At 34.9% G+C, this 12,001-nt stretch overlaps 1 protein-coding gene across 3 annotated transcripts in view; it reads left to right on the top strand.

The window, feature by feature from the left end:
* The window catches only part of SLC44A5 (solute carrier family 44 member 5), a 433,562-nt gene that overhangs the window by 357,245 nt on the left and 64,316 nt on the right, over positions 1–12,001 (top strand). For all 3 annotated transcript variants that reach the window (XM_017888981.1, XM_017888980.1, XM_017888982.1), the window contains one exon: positions 3,061–3,145. In XM_017888981.1, the coding sequence (XP_017744470.1) occupies positions 3,061–3,145 (85 nt within the window). The remainder of the gene's footprint in view (positions 1–3,060; positions 3,146–12,001) is intronic.

The raw sequence follows: 12,001 nt of genomic DNA, 5'->3' as shown, positions 1-12,001 counted from the left end.
TTTGGAGAAGCCATTTCAAGTGCTGAATACACACATGGATAGTGACTACCATGTTGGACAGCATAGTTTGGGATATTTCATGAATAGAAAAATTCCAAGAAAGGGATTAAAATGTCAGAAGCTCCTTAACTTATTAACAGGGACAAAATGATAGCTGCTGCCCATCTCCTTTTTTCCTCTTTTTTGTAGCTTTTAGCTCAAAGTCTTTATGTTCCAATTCAAACACAGACCATCTGCAGCACAACTTGTGCGCCAGAAGCTGTGTAGAGAGGTGTAGCAGCAGCTCGGTAAACACAACCACCTGCCACAGTTCAAAACTAGAAAGTCAAGGAGTATTCTTCTCTTGACCCTTCCATCTTCATCTCCCTCTCCTTTATCCCCAGACACTCAGATCCATCCCAATCAGATATGACCCCTCTCCCCCTGCCACAAGTATGAAGCTTTTCTCCCCAAATGGCAAAAGCTCCAAAATTGCCTGTCATCTCTTTTCCTACGTTATGAGCATTTTGCTGATCCTTATTTAGCTGATGTCCTTGTTTTCCCCCTGTTAACAAGCTCATTCCTGCTCTATCCTTTTGCAGAAAGCATTATTGTCTTTCTAGTTTGGTGGCAAAAACCACAGGCTATAGAAAGCAAGTAACACACCTGAGTTCATACCTTGTTTATCTCACTTAAAGCTGTGTGATTTTGAGTAGTAAATTAAACTCTGAGCTGCAGCTATCTATACCATTCAGGTGAAAGTAACACCTACCTTTTAGGCTTGCTGTGAGACTCAGCTGAGACAATGGGTATAATCAAGTTAGCACAGCATCTGTCACATTGTGAGCAATTAATAAATGAAAGCTCTTATTACTATACTATTTCCTCAATCTATAAATCCTTCCCTACTTCCAGCCACATGTCCAAATCCTAATCATTTTTTAAAGTCTTTCTCAAGTCTCACCTGTTCTCTAAACCTTCTACAAACTTTATTCTCCCCTTTTCTTGTATTTCTTGAGAACTCTGATATAAACTCACATTGATAAGACTTCTAGTGTGGGACACATAGTGATCATTTAGTAAATCCTTTAGTTAATTAATTGATGATGAAAAAGGGAAAGAAAACAATAGCAGACGCTGGGGATACCTGACCCTGCTTCCCCTTGACCCAATTGAGTTTTTTTGCAGCTGTGGTGGGCAGTTTTACAATTCCTACTGACAGACATGTTTCACACTGCTCTGCAGAAGCTTCCCAGTGGGATGGAGCCCCAGCTGCCCACAACAGTATTCCACTCATTCACAGGCACTTGATTGGCTTTGCTCCCTTCCGTCTCATCTCTCTCATACCCACTTAAGCTTCCTGGAATCACCTCCTAGATAAACCATCTGCATCAAAGTTCTTGTCTTGGATTTCACTTTTGGGGAAACCCAAATAAGACAAGAACTAATATTACTGAGTCCATATTTTATGCAAAGCACCATGTTAGTCACACTGCTTTCATTATCTTCTTTTATATTCTCAACATTCTTGTGGGATTGGGTATTATTATACTCATTCTGTAGTAACAAATTAGAAAGTCAAAACTCAAAATAATTAAGTGACTCACTCAGGGAAAATCTAGCAATCCAAATGCTTTGGGTGCCCATTTCTGAATTAATAATTGTATAGAAAAAAAGAAAAGACATTTTAGAATAAAGCTTTAAAACATATTACTGAAAAAATAGGTAAAATAAATATTTTTCTTAGATTTAGCCAAAACTTGACAAACTAAGATATAGAAGCAGAATGTAATAATATACGGTCTGGAGGCATCATACATTGAACACTTTGTTATTTAAATGCCTTATTTGTAGTCCACTTTCTTTATTCTGAGAAATAGAGACGGGAAGATATGGCAGCTGAGAGCTACCCGAATGAGTCAGATTTAATAAGATGGTATTAGAAGATGAAACCAATTTGGCCTCTATGACATTGGAGAAAGAATTAGACAAAGGGGACTTTTGTGAGTGCTTAGATACTAAAAAGAAAGGCTTAGATTAATGAGAAAATTATTGAGAAAATTTTCTTCCATATTAAAATTCTCATTCAGAATTGATTTTTTTAAATCTTCCCAAGTCACACAGGCCATATACATAAGAGTGATTGAATTATAACGTGAAATGTCAAATCCAATAAATGTGGGGAAGGAGATAGCTGGGCAAATGTTAAAGGAAACAAAGGACAAAGAGATACGTTTCCATATTCAGAGGCAAGCATTAGATGACCTGAGTGCATTTTCCGGATTTTTAGGAATTGTTATCAGTTAAATTGGAGAAGTTAGAAATATTCAACTAAAATTAGAAAGCATTTCCTAATTGACCTGATGTATGTTACTCTCTCTGGTCCTATGGTCTGTCAAATTAATTTTATAATTCTTAAAAAATAAGGGTGATGTGTTTGAGCCCATCGTCTTCATAGAAAATCAAGTCCTTTGTTTTCATGAAGTTTGAGATCACTTGATACTTCTATTAAGCTCTGAGATTGTCAGACAAAACTTAGGGTAAGTCTTTATTGCATATTGCCTCCGCAGTTGCTATTGTTTGCCTTTATAATGTCACACAAAATCATAAAGAATTAGTAAATTTGAATTGGGCATTATAGTTTCATTCCTTTGAATTTTTTAATGGTTTCCACTTATGCATAACCCAAAAGTATTACATCATATTATTTACTGTAAATGTATTAGGTCTGCTATGAAGTCATTTAGTTTTGAACCCTAGAAAAAGTGACTTCAGCCAACTGAGCTTTTATAATGTGCCCTCTAATTCACATTTTAATAAATGCCATTTTCTAAGTGCATTACCTCATGTTTTGGCTACAACCCAGCTGAATCCTGAGAGAATAAGAGAAATGTGCTTTCTGACTGGTTCATCCATATTTTATTTTACTTTTCATTAAGAAATTATTCTTTGAAGAAAATCAATAATCTGTGACTGAGGGGAGAGGTTAGTGTGTTGCAGTGGTGCATTCTAATATCTCAAGGCAAACTGCCTTTAGACGGCTTTTGCTGATAGCATTTTTGTCCTTTCTTGTTCCTGCAGCCTGGGTACATGGGGACCCCAGAAGAGCAGCTTATCCTACAGACAGCCAGGGCCACTTTTGTGGCCAGAAGGGCACCCCCAATGAGTGAGTATGGCCACCTTTGCTTTGTGTGATTTTACTGTCTAAACTGGAACCTAGATATCACTTTTACAGTAATTCTACTAGACTTCTTAAGAAGATTTAAATTCATAAAGGAGGCCTTCCCTCCCCTTTGTCTAACAGATAGCAATAAGCAGTTGGGAAGTTTTATATTATATGACTTAAGATGTCAGTGTTATGCAGCATATTATTAGAATGAATGAAGACTCTACTTATAAAAATATAGTTATAATGAATAGATTGGACCAATGATTTTATCAGAAGCTATATTTTAAAATGCCTTATAAATGGGCTATTAGAAGATTGAGGCATGACCAGTTAGAACGGCAATCATTAAAAAGGAAACAGCAGGTGCTGGAGAGGATGTGGAGAAATAGGAACACTTTTACATGGTTGGTGGGACTGTAAACTAGTTCAATCATTGTGGAAGACAGTGTGGTGATTCCTCAAGGATTTAGAACTAGAAATACCATTTGACCCAGCCATCCCATTACTAAGTATATACCCAAAGGTATATAAATCATGCTGCCATAAAGACACATGCTGCTATAAAGACCTATGTTTATTGTGGCACTATTTACAATAGCAAAGACTTGGAACCAACCCAAATGTCCATCAATGATAGACTGGATTAAGAAAATGTGGCACATATACACCATGGAATAGTATGCAGCCATAAAAAAGGATGAGTTCATGTCCCTTGTAGTGACATGGATGCAGCTGGAAACCATCATTCTGAGCAAACTATTGCAAGGATAGAAAACCAAACACCGCATATTCTCACTCATAAGTGGGAATTGAACAATAAGAACACTTCAACACAGGAAGGGGAACATCACATACTGGGGCCTATCATGGGGTGGGGTAGAGGGGAGGGATAGCATTAGGAGATATACCTAATGTAAATGATGAGTTAATGGGTACAGCACACCAACATGCACATGTATACATATGTAACAAACCTGCACATTGTGCACATGTACCCTAGAACTTAAAGTATAATAAAAAAAAAACTATAAAATTAAAAAAAAAATAAAGAAGATGATTGAGGTGTGAGTAGCTGCTACAAATCTTGACAGTCCAGTTGTTAGGATTATTTTTGTCACAGTGTCTACTGATAAATCATTCCACCTTTCGAAGTGAGGGGCACACCCAGAAAGTCTTCAATGCTTGGTATTCTTTTCCAGGCAACTTGGCTGCTGTGGGCAATGTCCCTGGGTAGCTGAAACAAACAAGGAAGAATGTTCCATCAAATTTCTTTCTAATGGTAACCATAACAGAAGTTTTCATTTCTGAAAGCACGTTGTCTGTCTTTCTAACCTAAGAAAATAAACCACATACACAAGCAACCTTCCATGAATCTCACATTTTTAGAAAAGCTTCCCTCTTCTCTCACTGGTTCATTTCTCTGTGGAAACCTGGAGTGGTTGCTGGGTCTTCTGGTTCTTCAAAACCAATTCAGTTTCTATGAAATCTGGCTTTAGATGGTTTAAAAAAAAAAAAAAAAAAAAAAAACCCAAAGTAGCCACACCCTCACTTCCAACAACAACAACAAAAAAACATAGCTAAGGACACTTCAGTTATGTTGTCTATGCTGCCCACTTGCAACTATGGAGCATATTATTCCAAGAGATATACAGATTTTAAAAATAGATGCTCAGTAATTTTTTTAATTGACAACAAAAAAAAGTCTAAAATCAGATGAATTCACACCTGAGTTTTACCAGATATTCAAAGAATTGGTACTGATCCTACTAAAACTATTCCAAAAGATAGAAAAAGAGGGGCTACTCCTAAATCATTCTATGAAGGCAGTATCATCCTAATATTAAAACCAGGAAAGAACATAACAAAAATGAAAGCTATACACCAATATCCTTAATGAACATAGATGCAAACATTCTTAACAAAATACTAGGTAACTGAATCCAACAAGACATCAATAAGATAATACATCATGATATCATGATCAAGTGAATTTCATACCAGGGATGTAGGGATGGTTTAACATACACAAGTTAATAAATGTGATACATCACATAAACAGAATTAAAAACAAAAATCATATGATCATCTCAATAGATGCAGAAAAAGTATTTGATAAAATCTAGCATTGCTTTCTGATGAAAGCCCTCAACAAAAGGGAATAGAAGGGACTTACCTCAAAATAATAAAAGGCATCTGTGACAAACCCACAGCTAACATCATACTAAATGGGAAAAAGTTGAAAGCATTCCCCCCTGAGAACTAGAAAAAAAGACAAGGATGTCCACATGCAACACTTCTATTCAACATAGCCCTGGAAGTCCTAGTCAGAGCAATCTGCCAAGAAAAGAAATAAAGGGCAAGTTGGAAAAGAGGAAGTCAAACTGTCACTGTTTGCTGATAATACGATCATGTAGCTAGTATACTCTAAAGACTAATCCAAAAGGCTCCTAGACCTGATAAATGAATTCACTAAAGGCTTGGGTTACAAAATCAATGTACACAAATTAGTAGCATTGCTATCAATCAACAATGACCAAGCTGAGAATCCAATCAAGAACTGAATCCCTTTTAGAACATCTGCAAAAAATAAAATAAAATAAAATTCCTAGGAACACACTTAACCAAGGATGTGAAAGATCTCTACAAGGAAAACTACAAAACACTGCTGAAAGAAATCATAGATAACACAAACAAATGGAAACACATCCTATGCTCATGGATGGGTAGAATTAATATTGTGAAAATGACCATACTGTCAAAAGCAATCTACAAATTCAATGCAATTCCCATCCACCATGATTCCTCACAGAACTAGAAAAAAAATCCTAAAATTCATGTGGAATAAAAAAGAACCCACATAGCCAAAGCAAGACTATGCAAGAACAAATCTGGAGACATCTCATTACCTGACTTCAAACTATCCTTTAAGGTCATAGACACCAAAACAGCATGGTACTGGCATAAAAATAGGCACATAGACCAATGGAACAGAATAGAGAACCCAGAAATAAAGCCAAATACTTCACACCCAACTGATCTTTGACAAAGCATACAAAAACATAAATTGGGGAAAGGACATCCTGTTCAATAAATGGTTCTGGGAAAACTGGCAAGCCACATGTAGAAGAAGGAAATTGGATCCTCATCTCTCACTTAATACAAAAATCAACTCAAGATGGAGCAAAAACTTAAATCTAAGACCTGAAACCCTAAAACTTCTAGAAGAAAACATTGGAAAAACTCTTCTGGACATTGATTTAGGCAAAGAATTCATGACTAAGACCCAAAACAAAGCAACAAAACAAAATAAAGAAATGGGACCTAAAAAAACCTTCTGCTTAGCAAAATAAATAAGCAGAGTAAATAGACAACCCAAAGAACAGGAGAAAGTATTTGCAAACTATGCATCTGACAAAGGACAAGTGTCCATAATCTACAAGGAACTCAAACAAATCAGGAAGAAAAATACAAACAATCCCATCAGAAGTGGGCTAAGGACATGCATAGACATTTCTCAACAGAAAATATACAAATAGCCAACAAACGTATGAAAAAATGCTCAACACACTAATCATCAGGGAAATGCAAATTAAAACCATAATGAGATACCACCTTACTACTACAAGAATGGCCATAATTAAAAAGTCAAAAAACAATAGATGTTGGCATGGATGTGGTGAAAAGGGAACATTTTTACACAGTTGGTGGGAATGTAAATTAGTACAACCAGTATGGAAAACAGTATGGAATTTCCTTAAAGAACTAAAGGTAGATTTACCATTTGATTCAGCAATCCCATTACTGGATATCTACCCACAGGAAAAGAAGTCATTATGTAAAAAAGACACATGCACACACATGTTTACAGCAGCACAGTTCACAGTTGCAAGGATATGGAACCAAAATAAGTGCCTGTAAACCAACAAGTGGATAAAGAAAATCTTGTATGTATACACAATGGAATACTACTCAGCCATAAAAAGGAATAAAATAATGCCTTTTGCAGCAACTTGAATGGAGCTGGAAGCCATTTTTCTAAGTGGAGTAACTCAGGAGTAGAAAGCCAAATACTGTATGTTCTTACTTATAACTGAGAGTTAAGCTGTGAGGACACACACACACACACACACACACACACAAACATACAGAGTGATATAATGGACTTAGGGGACTCAAGGGTGAGGAGACTATGAGAAGGTGAGAGATAAAAGAAAACATATTGAGTACAGTGTATACTACTCAAGTGATAGGTGAACTAAAATCTCAGAATTCACCACCAAAGAATTCATCCATGGAACCAAATCCATCTGTACCCAAAAAAACTATTGACATTTTTAAAAATAATTTTTAAATGCAAATACAAAATGAAAAAAACAGATCTAGAAAATGGTTAACAAAATTCATGTAATAGAATTATCACAATCAAGAAAACCTAGAAATTTAAGGAGTGGGGCAAATTCCTAATCAGGTCAGGGTAAATGTATAGGGGACTAGTTGACTCCTCGTGCCTGTTAGAGACTACTGGGCTAAATTTTGATCCAGGGAAGTAATTCTTATTTTAACTTCAGTAACTCAGAAAATTGTAGACATTGCCCACAAAACCTTTGCAACCTTCACACTATGAAGGACAAAGAGAGCACCAAGTGGTAAAAGAAACCATACAAATCTCTAAATCTCTAGTTCTTTATGACAGTTTATTTTTAAAAGGGCATTTGTAACAATAAGTTTTCCAGACCTAAGCCAATGACCCACTTATGTCAAACAAAAATGTGACAGCACAGATTTCAGTACAAAATGATCTTTCAAAGAAAATCTTCGCTTAACACACACATGTTCATTAAAGTATTATTCAAAATAAGAATATATTGGAAACTACACAGATATTCAACAACATGTGAATGATAGTAAATTATGGCCCATCAATGTAATGAAATATAATGGAGTCATTGAAAATCATGTTCAAATGTTCAACAGTTGATTCTGTTGATTTTCCCTTACAGTTTCTGGGGTCTGAGTTATCATTGCCCTTCTCCCCATGAAAATAACATTCTCCAATATTTCTCTAGTACTTGGATGACTTCCTTCTTATATTTAAATTTCTAATCTCCTAGAAATTTATTTTTGTATATAGACTGAAGTGGAAATCAAACTTCCCAAATTTCTGAGTTAATTATTTCAGAATAGTTTGTTGAATAATATACCCATTTCCTCTCTGATTTCTAAAAAAAACCCTAAATAATAAATTTGTGTATTTGTTTCTGAATCCTGTAACATGCTCTAATGTACATTTTTAAGTGTCATGATTGTTCTAATTCTTATGATAAATATGTATTAATTTAAAATTTTAATAAATTGCTCTAAATTTTATTTGGACTTTCAGTAGTAAGTAAAATATTTACAAAAATGTAAGATTCTAGTCAATATTACAATTTTTAAAGCATAAGTTTTATTGTATAAAATGGTGTATTAGTCCATTTTCACACTGCTGATAAAGGCATACCTGAGACTGGATAATATATAAAGAAAAGGGGGCTTAATGGACTTACAGTTCCACATGGTTGGGGAGGCCTCACAATCATGGCAGAAGGCAAAAGGCACGTCTTACATGGTGGCAGACAAGAGAGAATGAGAACCAAGTAATTCTGCTTATGGAACCATCAGATCTCGTGAGATTTATTCACTAACAGGAGAACTGCATAGGGGAAACCAATCGCATGATTCAACTATCTCCCACCAGTTCCCTCCCACAACATGTGGGAATCATGGTAGCTATAATTCAAGTGAGATTTAGGTGGGGATACAGCCAAACCATATCAAATGGTATCAAGGAAAAATATTGGAGTAACTACATCATAATAGCAATATTATTATAACTGTTTAACTATCATAAAGCCAGAAAGAAATAAATCCTATTAAAAATATGAATTTTGAATATGATAAAGATGGATTTCAAGTCAGTAGCAGAAAGATGAATTATTAAATAAATGGTATTGAATTAACTGAAATACTATTCATAAAAATAAAATAAAATTGGATATTTATCTTATATCTTACACCAAAATAAATACTAAAGCATTGATGATTTTGCATATAAAATATAAAATATAAAAGTAACAGAAGAAAATGCAAGGGTATATTTATAGATTATGGGGTTAAGAAACCTTTTCTAAACATAACACCAAAACCAGAAAACAGAAATTTTGAAGAATTCCAACACATAAATACACCTTAACTCATTGGAAACAAAGTTAAAAGATAAATGGAAATCTAGGAAAACAAATGTTTTCAACATATGTATCTGACCAAATGTATCAACACCTTTTTTATATGAGCTATTCTTCAAAATCAAAAAGAAAAAAATGATCATCCAGTGTGAAAGTAGGTAAAAGTCATAAATAGGAAATCATATAATGGCCAATAATGATAAAAATATAGTTCAAGTACAGTTAAAAAAAGAGATGCAAATTAATTAAAATATTACTTTTGTCTTATAGCTTGTCAAGTAAATTTAAAAAGATTAAAATTTCTGGTGTTGGCCAGAGTGAGAAGAAAAAATCGCCTCATTTTCTACTGGCACTAGTGTAATATGATATTTAACAGATTTTATAAAATATTTACTGAACATATATGTTCTTTTTGATTCAGCAGTTTTCGTCCTAGAAACTCATCTAGTGGAAATTTGCATAGATTTCCTAATGTTACAGGCACTATGTAATAATAATAATAAAATGAAATAACCTAAATGTCTCTCAGTAGGAGATTGATTAAATGAATTATGGTATAGTCAATTATAAAATACCATGTAATCATTAATTATTGGGTAGAGATATATTTATTGGCAAGGAAATGTGCCTGTGGTATATTGTTAATTCAAGAAATCAAGTTATTAAAATGGCATGTGTAGTATAATTTCATTTTGTGGGTATGTTTGTACACTTGTGTACTTTATATTCACATATATGAAAACATATGCAAGAAAAAAGTCTGAGTGGATATACATATGTTACAGTAATTATTTTCAATTATGAGATTATATTTTTATTTTTATTCTCATATTTCTGAGCCCCTATTATATCCTAGACAGTTTTCTAAAGGCTGAGGTTATAGTAAAAACAATGAACAAGCTACCTGTCCTCATGAAGCCTACATTTAAGTTAAAGGGAGATTCTCAATAAAAATGTAAATAACAAGATAGCTTCAAATAGTGATCAATGTTATGAAGAAAAAAAAACAAAGCGGATGGCCTAATGGAGAATGATTGGTGTGCAATCGGAGGTAGTTACTTTGTAGTTATGGGGTTAGGGAAGCACTTTCATGAGGAGGTGACTTCTGAACTAAGATGTGAAGAATAGGAAGACACCAGCCTTTCAAAAACCCTGGGAAAGGCACTTGAAACCAGAGGCAATAAGTGCAAACGTCCTGAGGCATGAGTGACCTTTTGATACTCCAGGACTAGGACTAGAAGGAAGCCAGGAGGCTGAAATATAGCCAATAAAGAGGGTGGTGGAATGAGCAGATGTCTGAGAAACAGGTGGAAGTCATATTTTCTGTGTCCTATGGACTCTGATAAACTATTTGGATTATTTATCAGTGCAGAGAAGGACATAGAAAGGTGTTCAGCAAGAGTGACCCAATCCATTTTACATTTTTAAAAGAACATTCTTGCTGCTTCCTTATACCTTCTTGAACTGTTTCAGTGGTTCACAATAAGCATGTATGCAGAAAATATTAAGCATTTTTTCATTTAAAATTAGGCAGCTAGGGTGGCTTATGCCTGTAATCCTAGCACTTTGGGAAGCTGAGGCGAACCAATCACTTGAGCCCAGAAGTTCAAGACCAGCCTGGGAAAAATGGTGAAAGCCTGTCTCTACCAAAAAAAAAAAAAAAAATTAAAATTAAAATTAAAAAAAAATTAGCTGAGGATGATGGAGTTCCTGTAGTCCCAGCTACGCGGGAGGCTGAGATGGGAGGATGGCTTGAGCTCAGGAGATGGAGGTTACAGTGAGCTGAGATTGCACCACTGCACTCCAGCCTGGACAACAGAGCCAGACCTTGTCTGAGTTTGAAAAAATAAAAAATAATGGCAGATATCATAGAATTATGACAGATAATTATATTTTTATTTTCTTGTATGTTTATATGCATTGCAAGTTTCTATCAAAAATGTGTATTAGTTTTATATTCCCCAATTTTCCAAAATTAAAGCATTTAAAAGAGAAATAAATATGCTGAGACAATAGATTGTCTTCCTAATTAAAGCCCCTTTAAAATTAAAAAAAAAAAAAATGAACATTTCTCAAAAGAATATGTACCCTGGAGTCAAATTCCGACTTTACCTCCTTATAGCATTGATCCATGGGCATGGAACACAACCTACCTCAGTCTTAATTTCCTGGTAATGAAGCAAAAATGAAACGAGAGAACAGTCATGTAGGAGAAGCATGCATTGGCCTTCTATTTATAAAGCACTTTCATATTGTTGAGATCCTCCAATGGGCCAGTCACTATGCAATATACTAGAGCAAATAAGACACAGATTTCTTCTTCAAGAATCTCTTGGTCTTCAGAGATAAAGTCAAGAAAGCTATGGATTCAATCTATTGTGTTCGGTGCAGTGTGCTATCTTAAGTCTAAAGTATAGTGCTGACAATCTCATCTGAAGCAGCCACACTCACCTTCACCCTTCCTTTTCCTAGTCTCTGGCACAAGATCTTGATTTACTCTCTTAGATACTTATCACTGACTGAATTTATCTTGGTTATTACTTGGTTAGCTTTGTTTATCTTCTTGGGCTGGGCCCAAAGTTCTCTGAGATCAGGGCCATTCTCTGCCTTTTTCACTGTAGTATCTTCA

This window comes from Rhinopithecus bieti, unplaced genomic scaffold (genome assembly GCF_001698545.2).
Source record: "Rhinopithecus bieti isolate Rb0 unplaced genomic scaffold, ASM169854v2 scaffold_18142, whole genome shotgun sequence".
NCBI classification, from domain to species: domain Eukaryota; kingdom Metazoa; phylum Chordata; class Mammalia; order Primates; family Cercopithecidae; genus Rhinopithecus; species Rhinopithecus bieti.
Note: the sequence above shows the minus strand (reverse complement) of the source record. Positions and strands in the feature narration are given on the sequence as shown.